This window comes from Scyliorhinus torazame, chromosome 5 (assembly GCF_047496885.1).
Source record: "Scyliorhinus torazame isolate Kashiwa2021f chromosome 5, sScyTor2.1, whole genome shotgun sequence".
Lineage (NCBI taxonomy): Eukaryota > Metazoa > Chordata > Chondrichthyes > Carcharhiniformes > Scyliorhinidae > Scyliorhinus > Scyliorhinus torazame.
The window spans coordinates 138092757-138117187 of NC_092711.1; the positions used below are offsets into that span (position 1 = coordinate 138092757).

General features: G+C 56.0%; 1 protein-coding gene across 2 annotated transcripts in view; it reads left to right on the forward strand.

Annotated features, from left to right (window-relative positions):
• The window catches only part of LOC140419837 (E3 ubiquitin-protein ligase RNF31-like), a 75628-nt gene that overhangs the window by 31339 nt on the left and 19858 nt on the right, over window positions 1-24431 (forward strand). The window contains exons 1-2 of one of the 2 annotated variants that reach the window (XM_072503877.1): window positions 20985-21556; window positions 23103-23405. The exons of the other annotated variant lie outside the window; for it this stretch is intronic. Of the exons in view, the coding sequence (XP_072359978.1) occupies window positions 23220-23405 (186 nt within the window). The 5' untranslated portion in view covers window positions 20985-21556; window positions 23103-23219. Of the gene's footprint in view, window positions 1-20984; window positions 21557-23102; window positions 23406-24431 lie in introns of those variants that run through there. 2 annotated transcript variants of the gene reach the window in all.

Consider the following 24431-nt stretch of genomic DNA (forward strand, 5'->3'; position numbering starts at 1 on the left):
CGCCTCTCTGCACATTGCCGACCCGCCCGGCCGGCCCCTCACTCCCTCCTCCAGGAAGCGACCAGACAGCCGGGCACAGCTCAGCCCAGCCCCCCAGGCACAGCCCCCTGGGCACAGCCCCCCCCTGGGCACAGCCCCCCCCGGGCACAGCCCCCCAGGCACAGCCCCCGGGCACAGCCCCCCAGGCACAGCCCCCCGGGCACAGCCCCCCCAGGCACAGCCCCCCCCCAGGCACAGCGCCCCCCGGGCACCCCCCCCCTGGGCACAGCCCCCTGGGCACGGCCCCCCCCGGGCACCCCCCCCGGGCACCCCCCCCGGGCACAGCCCCCTGGGCACGGCCCCCCCCTGGGCACAGCCCCCCCCCCTGGGCACAGCCCCCCCCCCCTGGGCACAGCCCCCCCCCTGGGCACAGCCCCCCCCGGGCACAGCTCAGCTCATCCCCCCGGGCCCCCCCCCTGGGCACAGCCCCCCGGGCCCCCCCCCCTGGGCACAGCCCCCCCCCCCTGGGCACATCCCCCCGGGCACGGCCCCCCAGGCACGGCCCCCCCCGGGCACAGCCCCCCGGGCACAGCTCAGCTCATCCCCCCGGGCACGGCCCCCCAGGCACCCCCCCCTGGGCACAGCCCCCCAGGCACCCCCCCCTGGGCACATCCCCCCGGGCACGGCCCCCCGGGCACCCCCCCCTGGGCACATCCCCCCCGGGCACGGCCCCCCGGGCACAGCTCAGCCCCCCAGGCACCCCCCCCGGGCACATCCCCCCGGGCACGGCCCCCCCGGGCACAGCCCCCCGGACACAGCTCAGCCCCCCGGGCACGCCCCCCCCTGGGCACAGCCCCCCCCCGGGCACGGCCCCCCGGGCACGGCCCCCCGGGCACAGCCCCCCGGGCACAGCCCCCCGGGCACAGCTCAGCTCATCCCCCCGGGCACGGCCCCCCGGGCACAGCCCCCCGGGCACAGCTCAGCTCAGCCCCCCGGGCACGGCCCCCCGGGCACAGCCCCCCCGGGCACAGCTCAGCCCCCCAGGCACAGCTCAGCTCAGCCCCCCGGGCACAGCCCCCCGGGCTCAGCTCAGCCCCCCGGGCACAGCCCAGCCTGATCACCGCCTCCCTCCCTGTTTTGCCCACAATAAACAGGGCTAGCCAGATCACAACAGGCAGCTCCTCACTTGACTATAATAACCTCCTCCACCCCTCTTTGCCCCCTCCCCATCTCTCTCCATTTCTCTCTCCAACTTCTCTCTCTATCTCCTCTCTCCATTTCTCTCTATCTCTCTCTCTCCATCTCTCCCTCTCTATCACTTCCGTCTCTCTCCATCTCTCCCTCTCTATCACTCCGTCTCTCTCCATCTCTCCCTCTCTATCACTCCATCTCTCTCCATCTCTCCCTCTCTATCACTCCGTCTCTCTATCTACTTTTCTCTCCATTTCTCTCTCTCCGTCTATCTTCTCTCTCCATTTCTCTCTATCTCTCTCCATTTTTCTCTCTCTCCATCTCTCTCCATTTTCTCTCTCCATCTCTCTCTATCTCCTCTCCCCATTTCTCTCTCTGTCCATCCCTCCCTCTCTATCACTCTGTCTCCCACTCTCCTTATCTCTCCATTTCTCTCTCTCTCTCTCTCTCTCTCTATCTCCTTTTCTCTCCCTCTCTCACTCCATCTCTCTATCTGTCTCCTTTTCTCTCCATTTCCCTCTCTCTCCATCTCTCTCTTTCTCTCCGTCCCTCTATTTATCTCCATATCTCTATCTTTCTCTCACTCCGTCTCTCTATCTCTCTCTCTATCTCCTTTTCTCTCCCTCTCTATCGATCTCCCTTTTTCTCCATTTCTCTCTCTCTCTCACTCTGTCTTTCTGTCTCTCTTTCCATCTCTTTTCTCTCCATTTCTCTCTCTACTTCTCTAGCTCTCTCTCATTCCGTCTCTCGCTCTCTCTCTCCTTCTTTCCATCTCACTCTGTCTTTTAAAAAAAATAAACTTAGTGTACCCAATTCATTTTTTCCAATTAAGGGGCAATTCAGCGTGGCCAATCCACCTACCCTGCACATCTTTGGGTTGTGGGGGCGAAACCCACGCAGACACGGGGAGAATGTGCAAACTCCACACGGACAGTGACCCAGAATTGAACCTGGGACCTCGGCGCCGTGAGGCAGCAGTGCTAACCACTGCGCCATCGTGCTGCCCCTCACTCCGTCTCTTTCTCTCTATCTCTGTCGCCCTGTCTCTTTTGATCTCTCTCTCTCTCCATCTTTCTCTGTCTTTCCGTCTCTCTCTTTCTATTTCTCTCTCTCCGTCTCTCTCTCGATCCACCTCTCTCTCACTTTGTCTCCCTCTCTCGCTCTATCTCTCTCCCTCTCTCACTCCATCTCTCTCTCTAACTCTGTCGCTCTCCCTCCATCTCTCTCTCTTTCTCTCTCCATTTTGAAGGCGCTCTGTGAACCCACCTCTTTAGATCGGGCCTTTGAAACTCTCAGAGAGGCTATGTTCAGTTGTGACCAACAATCGCTGTGGTAGTCACCACTGATGTATATATTAGGTGATTTGTGGTAAGGCCCTGTACTACAGGTACGGGGGTAGTTCCCTGCCGGCGGAGTATAAATATGTGTGCTCCTGTAGTCACCTGGGTTGGCCACTTCCCGACTTAAAATGGAGAACCGCAAAGGCTGAAGGGAAATTCAGCCAACACAGGCAAAAACTAGCAAATACGGAAATCATGTGTATTGAAACCTGTAAGAAACCAGACAGCACGGAAACCAGCAGCCATCTGCATAGTAATGCAGCAGCCATCTGCATAGTAATGAGCGATTCCAGGGCACAATGGCAACAGTTAAGGTGAATAAAGCCAAGCCAGACTCCTCGGCGCCAGCAGGAGCCAAGACAAAGGAAGGCCAACGGACACTTAGGGACCGCCCAGCGATCAGGGAACCGCTCCAGCATTGGAGAAATCGATCCAAGTGATCGGAACGCAGTCCAATCACTTGGAACCAGGTACAGGGTCCGCCCCGAAGGGCGGGAAGCCCCTGGGGGACTATAAAGTAAAGCCCCCAAGTTCAAATCGTCCTTCTTTGACAGGGTCACTCAGCAACTTGAATCAACCCGTGAGAGTGACCTGTCTCAGCTGCCGCCAACCAAGTAAGTCTCCAGTCAACGCTCGCTACGAGATCGGCGCTCCTAGCTACCAGTCCATACCAGCTTTTGAATCCCGCAGACTCAGAACCCGAACGAAAGGCCATTTGTTCCCCTGACCTGGTGGGCCAGTCCAAAGCTAAGTATAGGCCTGTTAGTTATAGAAATAGCCTAGAAAGTAGAGTTTATGCATGAGTAGCGATTTACTGTGTATAATAAATGTGTTTTGATTTGAATCTTACTAATTGGTGTGTTGAGTTATTGATCATTACTTGAACTTGAACCTCGTGGCGGTATCATAAAGATACCTGGCGACTCGAGAGTTAAGGTTAAACAAACAGAGCAAATTACGATTTAAGAGCCAACCAAAAGTTAGCAACACTCCCCATACAGCAGCCATTTCGCCAGCTGCTGTAGGAGGCCACGCACCTTAGTGTAATAAAGCCTCAGTTGCATTCAACCCTGGTCTTTGTGTCATTGATCGTGCATCAATCGCACCGTTCATGAGTCCAGACAGAGGCAGGAGAACAACATCATAATTGGCTCGATACAATTATTGGACATAACTAGGTACCCAAGGGCAGCACGGTAGTGCAGTGGTTAGCACTTCTGCCTCACGGCGTCGAGGTCCCAGGTTCGATCCCGGCCCTGAGTCACTGTCCGTGTGTGAGTGCCCACACCTATCCTCCACCCCCTCGAAAACCTACTCATCCTGGCTACCGTCATTTGTGCCCTGTGGACGATCTTGAATTGAATAAAGCTAAGCCTGGCGCATGAAGAGGATACGTTAACTCTCTTCAAGCACCCTCCCCCCCCCCCCCCCCCCCCCCCCCACAGCCCAGCCTCCAACTCCCTCCCCAGTTCTTCCTCCCACTTGCGCTTGACTTCTCCTATCGGGGCTGTAGCCACCTAAATTGGCCAACCCCCGATTTTAAATGGCGAACGGCAAAGGCTGATGGGAAAGTCAGCCAACATAGACAGAAACCAGCAGGTGCAGGTTTGCTGTGTATTTAACTCTGCAAAAGGCCAGACAACATCGATACCAGCGACCATCAGCATAACAAAGTAGCAGCCATCTGCATACTGATGAGCAATCCCCGGGAACAATAAGTAACATTTGTGGGGCACACAAAGCAAAGCCAGACTCCTCGGCACCAGCAGGAGCCAAAGCAAAGGAGGTGAACGAGCACCTCAAGACCGCCCATCGATCAGGTAACCGCTCCAGTATTGGAGAAATCGAACCAGGCGATTGGGACAAAGTCCAATCACTTGGGACCAGGTACAGGGTCCGCCCCGAAAGGCGGGAAGCCCCTGGGGACTATAAGAGTTAAGCCCCACGTTCAAATCGCTCTCTCTCTTCGTCCTGCCCGGGTCACCCAGCAACACAAACCAACATTGCCCGTGACCGGTGCAGTGACCACCGACAATCGTAAGTCTTAATTCAACGCTCGCTACGAGATAGGCGCTCCTAGCTACCAATCCGTACCAACTTCGAATCCCGCAGGCTCAGAACCCGAACGAAAGGCCATTTGTTCCCCTGACCTGGTGGGCCAGTCCGAAGCTAAGTATAGGCCTGTTAGTTGTAGAAGTAGCTTAGATGTAAAATTTGTGCATGAGTAGCGATTACTGTGTATAATAAATGTGCTTTGATTTGAATCTTACTAATCGGTGTATTGGATTATTGATCATTACTCGGACTTGAACCTCGTGGCGGTATCATAAAGATACCTGGCGACTCGAGAGCAAAGATTATAAAACAGAGCGATTGAACCAAGGGAAAGTTAGCAACAGGGCCCGTTCCCAGTCCATTAGTTCTTTGTAGATCTCCGACACTCTGCCCTCACCCACCCCTGTTTTCGACACCACCTTGTCCTGCAACCCCTGGGCAGCACGTCGAGAAAGGACGGCACCTGCTTCCTCACATAGTCCCTCACCTGTAAGCACCAGAACCCACTCCCACTGGGCAGCTCATTCTTCTACCAGCCACTCCAAGCTCGAAAAGCTGCCCTCAATGAATAGGCCCCCAAACTGCTCGATCCCTGCCCGCCGCCACCCACGGAACCCCGCATCCAGCCCACCCGGAGTGAACTTATGATTCCCGCAGATCTGTACCCAAACCGAGGCCCCCCTCCAGCCTCAGGTGCTGCACCACTGTCCCCTCACCCTCAGGGCCGCCACCACCACCGGACGTGTGGAGTGCCTGGCCAGCGAGAACGGTAGAGGCTCCGTCAACAGTGACCCTAAGATAATGCCTGTTTTGTTATGCTCTTGTCGTAGCATAAGCTGCTTCCTCGATGTGCACTCTGACAAAGGAAGGTTCAGACTTGGGGATAGCTTTAACACGTTTATTAAACTATTAACAATTCTCCTACTTGGATTCGACGCTATTGTTAATCCTGCTATAGCTACTCAGACTGACGAACCAGTCTGCTACAATCCACGTGGTGGGTGTGATGTTCAATCAACCCTGTGTCTGTACTCACTGAGAGTCTCCACTGGAAAGAGACTGAGCATGTGTGCTGTGTCCTTTTATATGGGTTGGTGTAATGCCCTCCTGTGGTAGTGTCACCTCTGTGTGTATCGTGAATGCCATTGGTCGTGTCCTATCTTACTGACCTATTGGTTGACTGACTGTGTGTCATGTCTCTGGTGCTCCCTCTAGTGTCTAGCTAGGTGTAAGTGCATGTACATTACCCCTTTGTGTACTTACAGTGATGTACATCACCACAATGCCCCTTACACGAGGCTGCCTCCATCCGTTCCCACACTGACCCCCCCCCCCGATACCCACTTCCTTACCATGGCTATATTTGCTGCCCAGTAGTAGTTCATCAAATTTGGCAGAGCCAGCCCGCTCCCTCTAAGTTCCAACTCCACAGCAGCACCTTCTTGTCATGATATGCGGACACACACATGATGATATACAGACAGGCAGCTAATGGACACAGAGAACAGGACATGACCAATGAGCAGGAAGGACACTCAGGGGTGGGATCTCACTATAAAAGACACGAGGCGCTCACACTCCGCCTCTTCCCACTGATGAACATCTACAGAGTGAGTCAGGGTGTATGTACAGCATCACACCTCCAGCACGTGGTTAAGAGCTAGTCTGGTTCAGTCAGACAGAGTAACCACACTTAGGTTAGCAGAGAGTTGAACTCACAGAGAACTGTGCTAACTGTGCTATTGGTTCAATAAACCTGATTGAACTAACTTCAAGGTCTGGAGCATCTTTCTGATCTAAGCTGCATCCAGTTGCAGCCAGTGTTCGACCAGTGTACCTAACACGACACTTCTTCACCCGTGTGACTTTACCCACCCACATAAGCCCTATGGGCAGCACGGTCGCACAGTGGTTTCACAGCTCCAGGGTCGCAGGTCGATTCCCCGCTTGGTCACTGTCCGTGTGGAGTTTGCGTGTTCTCCCCTGTGTCTGCGTGGGTTTCCTCCGGGTGCTCCGGTTTCCTCCCACAGTCCAAAGATGTGCAGGTTAGGTGGATCGGCCATTCTGAATTCTCCCTCTGTGAACCCGAATAGGTGTCGGAGTGAGGCGACTAGGGATTTTCACAGCAACTTCACTGCAGTGTTAATGTAAGCCTAGTTATGACAATAAATATAAAGATTTTAAAAATCAGTGCATTGACCCTCCTAAAAAAGCCTTTGGAATAAAGATCGGGAGGTTCTGGAACCCACTAAGAACCTCGGGAGAACCGTCATCTTCACTGCCAGCACCCATCCCGCCAGCAACAGTGAGAGCACATCCCACCTCTTAAAATTCCCCCTCATTTGCTCCACCAGCCAGGTGGCTGCTCACCCAGCCCCCTCTCCCTGCCCCCTCGCCTGGATCAGGAAGACCTCACTCTTCCCCATATTTAACTTGTATCCAGAGAACTGGCCGAATTCCACCCAAACGTTCATAATATTCCCTATGCTTTCCAGTAGGTCCGATATATACAGCAAGAGGCTGTCCGCATATAGCGAAACTCTATGCTCCACACCCCCCGCACTATCCCCTGCCAACCCCTATCGCAAAGGCAAAGACCAACGGGGAGAGTGGGCAGCCCTGCCTCATCCCCCGATGTAGCCCGAAATATCCAGAACTCACCCGGTTCTTCGGTACACTCGCTGCCCGGCGCCCAATACAACAACCGGACCCAATCCACAAACCGCCCCAGCGCCTCCCACAAGCAATCCCATTCTACCCTTGTGGTATTAGAGGTATTACAGTACCCTGTAATGCTGTAAGACCATTGGTGTAGGAGGTACTGTTTTCATTGGTTAAGCCTGCCTGCTGGTTCCGCCCAGTAAGGCGGAGTATAAGATCCCGTGTCTCCCCAGCAGGTGCTTTCTGTACCCGCGCTGCTGGGGAAAACATCTAGTGTAATAAAGCCTTCAATTGTCTCCAATCTCGCTTCTGGAGTTATTGATCGAGCATCAACCCTATCAAAGGCCTTCTCTGCGTCCACAGCGCCCGCTACCTCCATATTTCGTCTCTCCAAGGGCATCATTATAACGTTTAACAAACGCCTAATATTGATCGACGGATGCCTCCCCTTTAGAAACTCCATCTGGTCTTCCCCTCTCACTACCGGCACACAGTTCTCAATCCGAGAAGCCAAGATGTTGGCCAGCAACCTGTCATCCACATTCAGCAATGATATTGGGTGGTAGGACCCACACTGATCTACCACAACGTGTGGCCGGGGGGGGGGGGGGGAAGCACCTCCTTCTCCTTTGCCTGATTTAATGCCCTTAGCAGCAGGGGTCCCAGTTCCCCCGAGAACCTTTTTAAGAAATTCCACCGGGAAGCCATCCAGGCCCGAGGCCTTCCCCGCCTGGATCGCCCCCCCGTACCCTCCATCACCTCCACCAATCCAATGAATGCTCCAGCCCCCCCACCAGGTCCTCCTCCATCTTGGGGAACTCCAACCCGTCTAAGAAACGCCTCATTCCCTCCACCCCGGCTGGGGGTTCCGAATCATATAGCCTCTTGTAAAAGTCCTCAAATACCCCATTCACCCCCACCGGGTCTAAGACCATATTACCCCTCCTTATCCTTCACCTTCCCGATCTCCCTCACCGCCTCCTGCTTCCTCACTTGGTGTGCCAACATCCTACTCGCCTTTTTCCCACAATCATAGTCTGTCCCCCTGGCCTTCCTCAGTTGCCCCACTCCCTTACCCGTAGACACCAGCCCGAACTCCATCTGGAGTTTCTGCCGCTCTTTCAACATCCCAGCCTCCGGGGCCTCCGAATCCCTCCTATCCACCCGCAGGACCTTGTCCACCAGCCTCACCATCTCCACCCCGCTCCGTCTTGTCCCTATGGGCCCGTACTGATATAAACTCCCCCCTGACCACTGCCTTCAGTGCCTCCCATAATGTGTCCGCCGACACCTCACCCGTGTCATTCAGCTCCACATACCCCCGAATGGCATCCCTCACCCGCTCGCAAACCTCATCTGTAAACAACCCCACATCTAACCTCCAGTCCGGCACTGCCCCCCCCTCCTCCGCACCCCCCCCCCCCCCCCGATCCACCTGCAAGTCCACCCAACGTGCCGCGTGGTCCAAAACCATAATCGGCGAATCCTCCGAGCCGACAATACACCCTCTCCAACAAAGTCTTATCCATCACAAAGTAGTCGATCTGGGAGTACACCCCATGGACATGGGAGAAGAACGAAAATTCCTTCGCCCTCGGCCTTTTAAACCTCCATATGCTCCATAAACCCTTACAATTCCCTCGTCATCGCCTATACCCTCCCCGACCGCGGACTCGACCGATCCAATTTCGGCTCAATAACCATATTAAAATCCCCCCCCCATTATCAGCCGGTGCGAGTCCAGGACCGGGATCTACCCCAGCCCCCACCTCATGAATTCACCATCATCCCAATTTGGGGCATAAACATTGTGGTATTATCAGGTATTACAGTACACAAGAGGCTGGAGACCATTGGTTAAACCTAGGAGTTTACCATTGGCTGTTGGTACGTAGCTCCGCCTTGATGGGCGGGGTATAAGAACCGGTGCCGTCCCAGCAGCCCTCACTTACTGTACCGAAGCTGCTGGGGAACAGTTCTAGTCGATTAAAGCCTTCAGTTATGTTACAACCTCGTCTTTGAGTTTAATTGATCGTGCATCAAACATTCACCAGGACCATCGGCATCCTTCCAATTTCCCACTCACCATTCCAACCCTTCCCCCTGAGTCTGCTACTATATTCCCCAGCTCAAACGCTACCCATTCATTTATCAGCACTGCCATCCTCCGTGTCTTCATATCTAACCCTGAGTGGAAGGCCTGCCCTACCCAGCCTTTCCTTAGCCTGGTCTGATCCTGATCTTCAGGTGGTTTTCCCGCAAGAATACCACATCCGCCTTTAAGCTCCTCAAATGCGCCAACACGTGGGACCGTTTGACCGGCCCATTCAGTCCTCTCACTGTCACATTCCATGTGACCAGCCTGTCGGGCCCCCCCCCCCCCCCCCCCCCCCGCTTCACCACCAGTCAACCATAGTCCCTCCTGGGCCAGAACCCACGATGTTGTGCCGAACCTTTGTCCTGGATTAATCATAGATTATCATTGAATTTACAGTGCAGAAGGAGGCCATTCGGCCCATTGAGTCTGCACCGGCTCTTGGAAAGAGCGCCCTACCCAAAGTCAACACCTCCACCCAACACTAAGGGCAATTTTGGACACGAAGGGCAATTTATCATGGCCAATCCACCTAATCTGCACATCTTTGGACTGTGGGAGGAAACCGGAGCACCCGGAGGAAACCCACGCACGCACGGGGAGGATGTGCAGACTCCGCACAGACAGTGACCCAGTGTTCCACCCGGGGAAAAAGTCTCTGACTATCTATTCTATCTATTCCCCTGATCGTCTTATAAACCTCTATCAAGTCGCCCCTCATCCTTCTCCGCTCTAATGAGAAAAGGCCTAGCACCCTCAACCTTTCCTCGTAAGACCTACTCTCCATTCCAGGCAACATCCTGGTAAATCTTCTTTGCACCTTTTCCAGAGCTTCCACATCCTTCCTAAAATGAGGCGACTAGAACTGTACACAGTACTCCAAATGTGGCCTTACCAAAGTTTTGTACAACTGCATCATCACCTCACGGCTCTTAAATTCAATCCCTCTGTTAATGAACGCGAGCACACCATAGGCCTTCTTCACAGCTCTATCCACTTGAGTGGCAACTTTCAAAGATGTATGAACATAGACCCCAAGATCTCTCTGCTCCTCCACATTAAAAAAAAATATATATTTATTAAAGTTTTTCAACACAATTTTTCACCCTCACAAACAATAAACCTCGTAACAAAACAGAAAGAAAACGCACATAGCAAGATATATACATGGTAAAACGATATGTTACAGAGCTTTGTACACTGGCTCCCTCCCGTACATGCCAGTTTCCCAGGTCTTTCATGTGTTCTCTTGCTGCTCAAACACCCCCTAGGCAAACCCCCCTTCCCCCTCCCTCCCTCCCCTCCCTCCCTCCCTCCCTCCCCTCCCTCCCTCCCCCCCCCCCCCCCGGGTTGCTGCTGCTGCTGACCGACCTTCCTCTAACGCTCCGCGAGATAGTCTAGGAACAGTTGCCACCGCCTGTAAAACCCCTGCACAGACCCTCTCAAGGCAAACTTTATCCTCTCCAGCTTAATGAACCCAGCCATGTCGTTTGTCCAGGCCTCCACGCTGGGGGGCTTCGCCTCCTTCCACATTAGCAAGATCCTTCGCCGGGCTACTAGGGACACAAAGGCCAGAATGCCGGCCTCTTTCGCCTCCTGCACTCACGGTTCGTCCACTACTCCAAATATTGCTAGCCCCCAGCTTGGCTTGACCCGGACTTTCACCACCTGAGATATTGCTCCCGCCACTCCTCTCCAGAACCCCTCCAGTGCCGGGCATGACCAACACATATGGACATGGTTCGCCGGACTTCCTGAGCACCTTCCACATCTGTCCTCTACCCCAAAAAACCTACTCAACCTCGCCCCCGTCAAGTGCGCTCTGTGAACCACCTTAAATTGTATCAGGCTGAGCCTGGCACACGAGGAGGAGGAATTAACCCTACCTAGGGCATCAGCCCATAACCCCTCCTCAATCTCCTCCCCCTGCTCCTCCTCCCATTTACCCTTCAGCTCCTCTACCAACGCTTCCCCCTCTTCTTTCATCTCCTGGTGTATTTCCGACACCTTGCCCTCCCCGACCCATACACCCGAGATCACCCTGTCCTGAATTTCCTGTGCCGGGAGCAACGGGAATTCCCTCACCTGTCGCCTCACAAACGCCCTCACCTGCATGTATCTAAAAGCATTTCCCGGGGGTAACTCAAACTTCTCCTCCAGTGCCCCTAGGCTCGCAAACGTCCCATCAATGAACAGGTCCCCCATTCTTCTAATCCCCGCCCGCTGCCAGCTCTGAAACCCCCGTCCATCCTCCCTGGGACAAACCGATGGTTACCCCTGATCCGGGACCACACCGAGGCTCCCATTGCACCCCTGTGCCGTCTCCACTGGCCCCAGATCTTTAGCGTTGCCGCCACCACCGGACTCGTGGTGTACCTTGTCGGCGAGAGCGGCAGCGGTGCCGTCACCAGCGCCCCCAGGCTCGTTCCTTTGCTGGACGCCAATCTCCAACCTCTTCCACGCCGCCCCCTCTCCCTCCATCACCCACTTACGGATCATCGCCACATTTGCTGCCCAGTAGTAGCTCCCTAGGTTCGGCAGCTCTGCTCCTCCACATTGCCAAGAACTCTACCGTTAACCTTGTATTCCGCATTCATATTTGTCCTTCCAAAATGGACAACCTCACACTTTTCAGGGTTAAACTCCATCTGCCACTTCTCAGCCCAGCTCTGCATCCTATCTATGTCTCTTTGCAGCCGACAACAGCCCTCCTCACTATCCACAACTCCACCAATCTTCGTATCGTCTGCAAATTTATTGACCCACCCATCCTGAGGTTATGTCTCAGCTTGATTCAGTTCAAGGTGGTGCACTGGGTGCATCTGTACAAGGCGAGGATTGGTGTTATTTTCTCGGGGTTGGAGGTTAGGTGCGAGCATTGTTCTCACCGGCCAGCAAATCATTTTAAAAAAAAATTTTGAGTACCCAATTCATTTTTTCCAATTAAGGGGCAATTTAGCGTGGCCAATCCACCTACCCTGCACATCTTTGGGTTGTGGGGGCGAAACCCACGCAAACACAGGGAGAATGTGCAAACTCCACACAGACAGTGACCCAGAGCTAGGATCGAACCTGGGACCCTGGCGCCGGGAGGCAGCAGTGCTAACCACTGCGCCACCATGCTGCCCAGCGAATCATACACTCATGTTCTGGTTGCATCCTAAACTTGTAAGCTTCTGGGTCTTTCCTTCTTAAGCACCATGTCAGGGATTCTGGATATTGAGCTGAGCCTTTGGTCCTCCCAGCCTCGAGGCGGCCATTTTGGGGTGTCAGACTCGCTGATACTGCAGATGGTGGATGTCCTCGCCTTTGCCTCATTGCTAACCCGGAGACAGGTTCCGTTGGGGTGGAGGTCTCCTACTCCACGAAGTGCCTCGGCCTGGTTGGGTGATTTAATGGAATTCCTATGTCCGGAGACGGTCAAGTCCACCATTAGAGGGTCGGTAGATGGGTTCTACTCAAGATGGCAGCCATTAATTTCCTTTTTCAGACAGTTAATCACTGTCAGCTGTTGGGGGGGGGGGGTCTTTTTAATCTTTTTTAGTTATATGTTGAAGGTTTGGGTTCAGTGGGGTTGATAATTCTTGATTGTTGTTTAGTATGGATTGATTTTCTAATAATGAAAAATATTTGCAATAAAAACATTTTTTTAAAAAAAGGCCATTAGTGAACCAGATGGGCCTATCAACGAGGCTTGACGATAGTTTCGTGGTCAGATTTTTAAAAATAAATCGAATTCCAATGTTTCGCCATCTGTCGTGGTGGGATTACGAACCCGGGTCCCTGCACCACTCGCCCAGTGACAATACCACTGGGGCCCAACGAGGGCTGGCTTTGGATTTCTTTCCTGAGTTGCGGGCATCTGTTGCCTGATCCTAATTGCCCCCTTGAACTGAGCGTGTCTCAGTCGGCCATTTCAGAGAGGGAGGCAATAAAGAGTCAACGGCATTGCTGTGTATGTCGGGGGTGGGGGGGGGACGACGACGGGAGAAGTGGTGGTGGTGGGGGCGGGGGGCTCTTGAGTCATCATGTAGGCCACACCGGGTAAGGACAGCAGGTTACCCTTAGCCTAAAGGGGGACATTAGTAAGCCAGATGGGTTATAGAAAAAAAGATAATTGAGGGCGGCATGCGGCGCAGTGGTTAGCACTGGGACTGCGGCGCCCAGGTCCCAGGTTCGATCCCGGCTCTGGGTCACTGTCTGTGTGGAGTTTGCACATTCTCCCCGTGTTTGCGTGGGGTTCGCCCCCACAACCCAAAGATGTGCAGGGTAGGTGGATTGGACACACTAAATTGCCCCTTAATTGGGGAAAAAAAAAATTGGGTACTCTAAATTTATTAATAAAAAGATAATTGTTACGTACACCATTAGTGAGACTATCTTCATATTTGTGACTTTATTGGCCGAATTTAAACTCTGGGGTGGGATTTGAACCCATATCTCTAGGGCAGCCCGGGGCCTCCGGATTACCAGTCCCGTGACATTACTACTGGGCCACCCTGTAGCTGGAGCACGACTTCCCACCCACCTTGTGTTTTAGTCCGTGACATATTAAAGGGCAGCGATCCATAGAATCTCTGCAGCGCAGAAGGAGGCCATTCGGCCCGTCGAGTTCGCACCGTCTCTCCAAACGAACAACGTGACTTGGTACCTCTCCAATCTATCCCCATAACTGCAGTTTCTCATCCCCGGAACCATCCTTGTAAACCTCTTCTGCGCTCTCTCTTTCCAATGTGTTCACATCCTTCCTATAGTGTGGCCCCCAGATCTGTGCACAATATTCCAGCTGAGGTCTGACTGGTCCCACCAATCTATTGGGTGCCATAAAGTCTGAGTTCTGCTGTTTGAAAACTAGCACCATACACTATGTTGCAACTTGTTGAATTCCTCATTCTCTCTGCTGCTTGACTTAAAGATACATGTCCATTAAGCATCCATGGATCAAAATGATGACAGCTAATTGTAAAGAAAGGGGAAATCAGGACATCAACCCTTGGGAAGGAGCCTTACAAGTGTGACTGGGTAGAATGTTCTGTCAGAGAGTCAGGGCAGACTCAATGGGCCGAATGGTCTTCTTCCACCCTGTAAAGATTCTGTACCTGGACTGCGCCCCCCCCCCCCCCACCAAGTCTCTTTGGCCCACCACTGTTTTGAGCTTTGCATCATTTATGAAGTATTCTGTTCTACCCGTTCTGTCCATAATAAGACGGAGGAGCCGAAGTAGACCATTTGGCCCATCGAGGTTCATCTACCCATTCAACCGAGATTGTGATTAATCTGATGTGACAATCCTCAACTCCACTTCCCCGCCTTATCCCCACAAACCCATAAACTGTGGTCCTCCCAGCCTCTTGGTGGCGCTGACTGGAGGAACTGTGGTCCTCCCAGCCTCTGGGTGGTGCTGTCACTGAGCCTGTGGTTCTCCCATCCTCTGGGTGGAGATGTCACGGAGCCTGTGATCTTCCCAGTCTCTAGGCAGGCATGGCACTGTGTTTGAGGTCCTTCCAACCTCTGGGTGGAGATGTCATTGAGCCTGTGGTCCTCCCAGCCTCTGGGTGGAGATGTCACTGAGCCTGTTGTCCTTCCAGCCTCTGGGTGGCGCTGTCACTGAGCCTGTTGTCCTTCCAGCCTCTGGGTGGAGATGTCACTGAGTCTGCGGTCTTCCCAGCCTCTGGGTGGAGATGTCACTGAGTCTGTGGTCCTCCCAGCCTCTGGGTGGAGATGTCACTGAGTCTGTGGTCCTCCCAGCCTCTGGGTGGAGATGTCACTGAGTCTGCGGTCCCCCTAGCCTCTGGGTGGAGATGTCACTGAGTCTGCGGTCCTCCCAGCCTCTGGGTGGAGATGTCACTGAGTCTGTGGTCCTCCCAGCCTCTGGGTGGAGATGTCACTGAGTCTGTGGTCCTCACAGCCTCTGGGTGGAGATGTCACTGAGTCTGTGGTCCTCCCAGCCTCTGGGTGGAGATGTCACTGAGTCTGTGGTCCTCCCAGCCTCTGGGTGGAGATGTCACTGAGCCTGTGGTCCTCCCAGCCTCTGGGTGGAGATGTCACTGAGCCTGTGGTCCTCCCAGCCTCTGGGTGGAGATGTCACTGAGCCTGTGGTCCTCCCATCCTCTGGGTGGAGATGTCACTGAGTCTGCGGTCCTCCCAGCCTCTGGGTGGAGATGTCACTGAGTCTGCGGTCCTCCCAGCCTCTGGGTGGAGATGTCACTGAGTCTGCGGTCCTCCCAGCCTCTGGGTGGAGATGTCACTGAGCCTGCGGTCCTCCCAGCCTCTGGGTGGAGATGTCACTGAGCCTGTGGTCCTCCCAGCCTCTGGGTGGAGATGTCACTGAGCCTGTGGTCCTCCCAGCCTCTGGGTGGAGATGTCACTGAGCCTGTGGTCCTCCCAGCCTCTGGGTGGAGATGTCACTGAGTCTGTGGTCCTCCCAGCCTCTGGGTGGCGATGTCACTGAGCCTGTGGTCCTCCCAGCCTCTGGGTGGCGATGTCACTGAGCCTGTGGTCCTCCCAGCCTCTGGGTGGAGATGTCACTGAGTCTGTGGTCCTCCCATCCTTTGGGTGGAGATGTCACTGAGCCTGTGGTCCTCCCAGCCTCTGGGTGGCGATGTCGCTGAGTCTGTGGTCCTCCCAGTCTCTGGGTGGAGATGTCACTGAGCCTGCGGTCCTCCCAGCCTCTGGGTGGCGATGTCACTGAGTCTGTGGTCCTCCCATCCTCTGGGTGGAGATGTCACTGAGCCTGTGGTCCTCCCAGCCTCTGGGTGGAGATGTCACTGAGCCTGCGGTCCTCCCAGCCTCTGGGTGGCGATGTCACTGAGCCTGTGGTCCTCCCAGCCTCTGGGTGGAGATGTCACTGAGCCTGTGGTCCTCCCAGCCTCTGGGTGGAGATGTCGCTGAGTCTGTGGTCCTCCCAATCTCTGGGTGGAGATGTCACTGAGTCTGCGGTCCTCCCAGCCTCTGGGTGGAGATGTCACTGAGTCTGCGGTCCTCCCAGCCTCTGGGTGGAGATGTCACTGAGTCTGTGGTCCTCCCAGCCTCTGGGTGGAGATGTCACTGAGCTTGTGGTCCTCCCAGCCTCTGGGTGGAGATGTCACTGAGCCTGTTGTCCTCCCAGCCTCTGGGTGGAGATGTCACTGAGCCTGCGGTCCTCCCAGCCTCTGGGTGGCGATGTCACTGAGCCTGTGGTCCTCCCAGCCTCTGGGTGGAGATGTCACTGAGCCTGCGGTCCTCCCAGCCTCTGGGTGGCGATGTCACTGAGTCTGTGGTCCTCCCATCCTCTGGGTGGAGATGTCACTGAGCCTGTGGTCCTCCCAGCCTCTGGGTGGAGATGTCACTGAGCCTGTGCTCCTCCCAGCCTCTGGGTGGAGATGTCACTGAGCCTGCGGTCCTCCCAGCCTCTGGGTGGCGATGCCACTGAGCCTGTGGTCCTCCCAGCCTCTGGGTGGAGATGTCACTGAGCCTGTGGTCCTCCCAGCCTCTGGGTGGAGATGTCACTGAGCCTGTGGTCCTCCCAGCCTCTGGGTGGAGATGTCACTGAGTCTGTGGTCCTCCCATCCTCTGGGTGGAGATGTCACTGAGCCTGTGGTTCTCCCAGCCTCTGGGTGGAGATGTCACTGAGCCTGTGGTCCTCCCAGCCTCTGGGTGGAGATGTCACTGAGCCTGTGGTCCTCCCAGCCTCTGGGTGGCGATGTCACTGAGCCTGTGGTCCTCCCAGCCTCTGGGTGGCGATGTCACTGAGTCTGTGGTCCTCCCAGCCTCTGGGTGGCGATGTCACTGAGTCTGCGGTCCTCCCAGCCTCTGGGTGGAGATGTCACTGAGCCTGTGGTCCTCCCAGCCTCTGGGTGGAGATGTCACTTAGCTTGTGGTCCTCCCAGCCTCTGGGTGGAGATGTCACTGAGCTTGTGGTCCTCCCAGCCTCTGGGTGGCGATGTCACTGAGTCTGCGGTCCTCCCAGCCTCTGGGTGGAGATGTCACTGAGTCTGTGGTCCTCCCAGCCTCTGGGTGGCGATGTCACTGAGTCTGTGGTCCTCCCAGCCTCTGGGTGGAGATGTCAATGAGTCTGCGGTCCTCCCAGCCTCTGGGTGGAGATGTCACTGAGTCTGTGGTCCTCCCAGCCTCTGGGTGGAGATGTCACTGAGCCTGCGGTCCTCTCAGCCTCTGGGTGGAGATGTCACTGAGCCTGTGGTCCTCCCAGCCTCTGGGTGGAGATGTCACTGAGTCTGTGGTCCTCCCAGCCTCTGGGTGGAGATGTCACTGAGCCTGCGGTCCTCCCAGCCTCTGGGTGGAGATGTCACTGAGCCTGTGGTCCTCCCAGCCTCTGGGTGGAGATGTCACTGAGCCTGTGGTCCTCCCAGCCTCTGGGTGGAGATGTCACTGAGTCTGTGGTCCTCCCAGCCTCTGGGTGGCGATGTCACTGAGCCTGTGGTCCTCCCAGCCTCTGGGTGGAGATGTCACTGAGCCTGTGGTCCTCCCATCCTCTGGGTGGAGATGTCACTGAGTCTGTGGTCCTCCCAGCCTCTGGGTGGAGATGTCACTGAGCCTGTGGTCCTCCCAGCCTCTGGGTGGAGATGTCACTGAGTCTGTGGTCCTCCCAGCCTCTGGGTGGCGATGTCACTGAGCCTGTGGTCCTCCCAGCCTCTGGGTGGCGATGTCACTGAGTCTGTGGTCCTCCCAGCCTCTGGGTGGAGATGTCACTGAGCCTGTGGTCCTCCCAGCCTCTGGGTGGAGATGTCACTGAGCCTGCGGTCCTCCCAGCCTCTGGGTGGAGATGTCACTGAGCCTGTGGTCCTCCCAGCCTCTGGGTGGAGATGTCACTGAGCCTGTGGTCCTCCCAGCCTCTGGGTGGAGATGTCACTGAGTCTGTGGTGCTCCCAGCCTCTGGGTGGCGATGTCACTGAGCCTGTGGTCCTCCCAGCCTCTGGGTGGAGATGTCACTGAGCCTGTGGTCCTCCCATCCTCTGGGTGGAGATGTCACTGAGTCTGTGGTCCTCCCAGCCTCTGGGTGGAGATGTCACTGAGCCTGTGGTCCTCCCAGCCTCTGGGTGGAGATGTCACTGAGTCTGTGGTCCTCCCAGCCTCTGGGTGGCGATGTCACTGAGCCTGTGGTCCTCCCAGCCTCTGGGTGGCGATGTCACTGAGTCTGTGGTCCTCCCAGCCTCTGGGTGGAGATGTCACTGAGCCTGTGGTCCTCCCAGCCTCTGGGTGGAGATGTCACTGAGTCTGCGGTCCTCCCAGCCTCTGGGTGGCGATGTCACTGAGCCTGCGGCCCTCCCAGCCTCTGGGTGGAGATGTCACTGAGCCTGCGGTCCTCCCAGCCTCTGGGTGGAGATGTCACTGAGCCTGTGGTCCTCCCAGCCTCTGGGTGGCGATGTCACTGAGCCTGTGGTCCTCCCAGCCTCTGGGTGGAGATGTCACTGAGCCTGTGGTCCTCCCAGCCTCTGGGTGGAGATGTCACTGAGCCTGTGGTCCTCCCAGCCTCTGGGTGGAGATGTCACTGAGCCTGTGGTCCTCCCAGCCTCTGGGTGGAGATGTCACTGAGCCTGTGGTCCTCCCAGCCTCTGGGTGGAGATGTCACTGAGCCTGTGGTCCTCCCAGCCTCTGGGTGGAGATGTCACTGAGTCTGTGGTCCTCCCAGCCTCTGGGTGGAGATGTCACTGAGTCTGTGGTCCTCCCAGCCTCTGGGTGGAGATGTCACTGAGCCTGCGGTCCTCCCAGCCTCTGGGTGGCGATGTCACTGAGCCTGCGGTCCTCCCAGCCTCTGGGTGGCGATGTCACTGAGCCTGTGGTCCTCCCAGCCTCTGGGTGGAGATGTCACTGAGCCTGTGGTCCTCCCAGCCTCTGGGTGGCGATGTCACTGAGCCTGTGGTCCTCCCAGCCTCTGGGTGGAGATGTCACTGAGCCTGTGGTCCTCCCAGCCTCTGGGTGGAGATGTCACTGAGTCTGTGGTCCTCCCAGCCTCTGGGTGGCGATGTCACTGAGCCTGTGGTCCTCCCAGCCTCTGGGTGGAGATGTCACTGAGTCTGTGGTCCTCCCAGCCTCTGGGTGGAGATGTCACTGAGTCTGCGGTCCTCCCAGCCTCTGGGTGGCGATGTCACTGAGCCTGCGGCCCTCCCAGCCTCTGGGTGGAGATGTCACTGAGCCTGCGGTCCTCCCAGCCTCTGGGTGGAGATGTCACTGAGCCTGTGGTCCTCCCAACCTCTGGATGGAGATGTCACTGAGCCTGTGGTCCTCCCAGCCTCTGGGTGGAGATGTCACTGAGCCTGTGGTCCTCCCAGCCTCTGGGTGGAGATGTCACTGAGTCTGTGGTCCTCCCAGCCTCTGGGTGGAGATGTCACTGAGTCTGTGGTCCTCCCAGCCTCTGGGTGGAGATGTCACTGAGCCTGCGGTCCTCCCAGCCTCTGGGTGGCGATGTCACTGAGCCTGCGGTCCTCCCAGCCTCTGGGTGGCGATGTCACTGAGCCTGTGGTCCTCCCAGCCTCTGGGTGGAGATGTCACTGAGCCTGTGGTCCTCCCAGCCTCTGGGTGGAGATGTCACTGAGCCTGTGGTCCTCCCAGCCTCTGGGTGGAGATGTCACTGAGCCTGTGGTCCTCCCAGCCTCTGGGTGGAGATGTCACTGAGCCTGTGGTCCTCCCAGCCTCTGGGTGGAGATGTCACTGAGCCTGTGGTCCTCCCAGCCTCTGGGTGGAGATGTCACTGAGTCTGTGGTCCTCCCAGCCTCTGGGTGGAGATGTCACTGAGTCTGTGGTCCTCCCAGCCTCTGGGTGGAGATGTCACTGAGCCTGCGGTCCTCCCAGCCTCTGGGTGGCGATGTCACTGAGCCTGCGGTCCTCCCAGCCTCTGGGTGGCGATGTCACTGAGCCTGTGGTCCTCCCAGCCTCTGGGTGGAGATGTCACTGAGCCTGTGGTCCTCCCAGCCTCTGGGTGGAGATGTCACTGAGCCTGTGGTCCTCCCAGCCTCTGGGTGGAGATGTCACTGAGCCTGTGGTCCTCCCAGCCTCTGGGTGGAGATGTCACTGAGCCTGTGGTCCTCCCAGCCTCTGGGTGGAGATGTCACTGAGCCTGTGGTCCTCCCAGCCTCTGGGTGGAGATGTCACTGAGTCTGTGGTCCTCCCAGCCTCTGGGTGGAGATGTCACTGAGTCTGTGGTCCTCCCAGCCTCTGGGTGGAGATGTCACTGAGTGTGCGGTCCTCCCAGCCTCTGGGTGGCGATGTCACTGAGCCTGCGGCCCTCCCAGCCTCTGGGTGGAGATGTCACTGAGCCTGCGGTCCTCCCAGCCTCTGGGTGGAGATGTCACTGAGCCTGTGGTCCTCCCAACCTCTGGATGGAGATGTCACTGAGCCTGTGGTCCTCCCAGCCTCTGGGCGGAGATGTCACTGAGCCTGTGGTCCTCCCAGCCTCTGGGTGGAGATGTCACTGAGCCTGTGGTCCTCCCAGCCTCTGGGCGGAGATGTCACTGAGTCTGCGGTCCTCCCAGCCTCTGGGTGGAGATGTCACTGAGCCTGCGGTCCTCCCAGCCTCTGGGTGGCGATGTCACTGAGCCTGCGGTCCTCCCAGCCTCTGGGTGGCGATGTCACTGAGCCTGTGGTCCTCCCAGCCTCTGGGTGGAGATGTCACTGAGCCTGTGGTCCTCCCAGCCTCTGGGTGGCGATGTTTGGAGGCATTGTCTGTGTTTTTGATAAACACTTCCTGGAATATTCAGACAACAAGCGAGAAATAGAAACAGAAAGAGAGAGAGAGAGAGAGGGATAGTGAAATAGACGACAAATTAGTTAGAGACAGGAGTGGAGACATAAATAAAAAGAGAAACAGAGTGAGAGAGGCCCCAGAGGTTAAAATAGAGAGAGGGAGAGACAGAGTGTGAAACAGAGAGAGGGAGAGAAATAGAGAGAGGCAGAGTGTGAAATAGAGAGAGGGAGAGAAATAGAGAGAGGCAGAGTGTGAAATAGAGAGAGGGAGAGAAATAGAGAGAGGCAGAGTGTGAAATAGAGAGAGGGAGAGAGAGACAGTGTGAAATAGAGAGAGAGATGGACAGAGTGTGAAATAGAGAGACAGAGTGAAACAGAGAGGGAAAGAAATAGAGAGAGACGGTGTGAAATAGAGAGAGAGACGGACAGAGTGTGAAATAGAGAGTGAAATAGAGAGAGACAGGGAGAGGGGGCGGAGAGAGAGAGGGAGTGAAACAGAAGGAGGGAGAAAGAGTGAAACAAAGTGATGTACGTGTCAAGAGAAGGGAACATACAGGTAAGTGAATCGCCAACATTTCCAACATCCTCCACCCACAGCAACTCTTTAATGTGCTTCATTTCAAAGGGACCGGAGTAAAACGATAGGGAAATCGTGCCAGAACTGTACAGGGCACAGTTAGACCGCACCTCTGTCCCCTTATCTAAGGGACGGTATCCCGGCATTGGAGGCAGTCCCGAGAAGGTTCACTCGGTTGATCCCGGGTAGGGAGGGATTTTCTTACGAGGAGAGGTTGAGTAGGTTGGGCCTGTCCTCATTGGAGTTTAGAAGAATGAGAGGCGACCGTATTGAGACAGAGAGGATTCTCGGGGACTCGACAGGGTCGATGCTGAGAGGATGTTTCCTCTTGTGGGAGAGTCCGGGACCAGAGGGCAGAATCTCAGAGTAAGGGGGTCGCCCCATTTCAGACAGAGATGAGGAGGAATTTCCCCTCTCGGAGGGGGGTGAATGTGTGGAATTCTTTCCCGCAGAGAGCTGTAGAGGCTGGGCCGTTAAGTATGTTCAAGGCCGAGACAGACAGATTTTTAATCGGTGAGGGAATCGAGGGTTTATGGGGCTAAGGCGGGAAAGTGGAGTTGAGGATTATCACATCAGATCAGTCATAATCTCACTGAATGGGCAGAGCAAATCGATGGGCTGAATGGCCTATTTCTGCTCCTATGGCTTAGGGCTTTGTGGAGCTGTGGAAGACATGACAGCGGGCAGGATGAGGGAGGCGAGAGGGTTGGCGAGGGAACAGGGAAGCAGAGGGGAGAGTGGGGAGAAAGACCAGCAAAGGGGAACAGTGGGGGAGAGGGGGAGAAGGACGGAAAGAAGGGGACATGAGGTGAGGGGTGGGGGACTGGGAGGGATAGAGCAAGTGGAGGGAGGGAGAGGAAGGGAGGAGGCAGGCTGTTGAAGGGAGAGAAGTAGATGAGGGGGCGGAGGGAAAAGGAGAGGATGGTGAGGTGGGGGGAATGGAAGTGGGGAGGAGGAAGGGTTGGGAGACGGATTTTGAGGGGTATATGGGGAGGGGATGGAGAGGTGCACCGAGGCCCTCCGATTCGTCCCCCCCCCCCCCCCCCCCCCCCCCCCCCCCCCCCCCCCGATCGAAGAGGAAACTAGTTGGAGAGGTGAGGAGGAAATGCTTCTGACATGGAAGAGAAAGTACTTGGTGGCGACATTTGGAATAAAGCATCAAGATTCTTGAGCTCAAAACATATGTACATGTTGTTTTCAAAAAGAGGGCTGCAGGGTGGCAAGGTGGCACAGTGGTTAGCACTGCTGCCTCACGGCGCCGAGGTCCCAGGTTCAATCCCGGCTCTGGGTCACTGTCAGTGTGGAGTTTGCACATTCTCCCCGTGTCTGTGTGGCTCTCACGCCCACAATCCAAAGATGTACAGGCTAGGTGGATTGGCCACGCGAAATCGCCCCTTCATTGGAACAAAGAAGAATTGGGCCCATTAAATTTATATTAACAAAAAGAGAGCTGCTGTGTTTCTTTGGAGAGCGGGGTGTGTCCCGTCCGACTGGTCCTGTCACACTTTTATTTTTTTTTCCCCAGGGAATCTCGGCCACCGAGAGACCTGGTCGGACTTGAATCGGACGTGGGGAGGGAGGAGGAAGAAGAAGAGGAGGCCGTGACTGAGGCTTGCACCGTGCCAGGACGCCGGGCGTAACCATGAACGAGAGGGAGGGGCAGCAGGTGCTTGAACTACGCAGGCAGGCAGTGCTGGCCCTGAGCACCACGCCCACCGCGACCCCCACCAGGCTGCTCCAGGACCTCATTTCGGCGAGGTGCCCGCTGGAGGTGAAGTACCGGGAGGTGAACGTGACAAGGGTGCTTCAGGAGAACGTGCCAGGCAAGGTAAGCACGCCGGAACATTCTGGAAAGTGTGGGGGGTGGGGTGGGGGACTGGGAGGGATGGAGCAAGTGGAGGGAGGGAGAGGAAGTAAGCCAGGGATTCCCCTTTTTAAAAAATTCATTCGTGGGACGAGGGGCATAGCTAGCGAGGCTCCAGAAGGTGGTGGGTGAGCCGCCATCTCGAACCGGCTGCAGTCCCTGTGTGGTGTGGGTAACACCCACAGTGCTGTCAGGGAGGGAGGTCCAGGATTGTGACCCGGCGACAGTGAAGGAACGGCCGATATATTTCCCAGTCAGGGTGGTGAGTGTGGGGCTCGGAGGGGAACTTGCAGCTGGTGGAGTTCCCCATGTGTCTGCTGCCCCTTGTCCTTCTAGATGGTAGAGGTGGTGGGTTTGGAAGGTGCTGTCGAAGGAGCCTTGGTGAGTCGCTGCGGTGCATCTTGTAGATGGTACACACGCTGCTGTCACTGTGCGTCGGTGGTGGAGGGAGTGAATGTTTGTGGATGGGGTGCCGATCAAAGCGGGGCTGCTTTGTCCTGGATGGTGTCGAGCTTCTCGAGTGTTGTCGGAGCCGCACTCACCCAGGCAAGTGGAGAGTATCCCATCACATTCCCGTGCCTTGTCGATGGTGGACAGGCTTTGGGGGGAGTCAGGAGCTGAGTTACTCACCGCAGGATTCCCAGCCTCTGACCTGCCCTGGTAGCCGCAGTATTTATATGGCTGGATTCAGTTTCTGATCAATGGTAACCCCCCCAGGATGTTGATTGTGGGTTGCCAGGGGTCAGCAATAGTCATGCCGTTGAATGACAAGGGGTGATGGTTTGATTCTTTCCCTTTCCAGTTACCTCTGGTGTCCTCTCTCGCCCCCCCCCCCAAACAAAGGACCAATCATTGACCCCGCTGCCCCCCCCCCCCCACTCCGATAACTCACCGTTGCGCTGCCCCTCAACAACACAATCCCAAAGCAGTGTTAGTTTTCAGATTTACGCTGACATACACCTAGCTGCACCTCACTTAAATCCTTCCCCC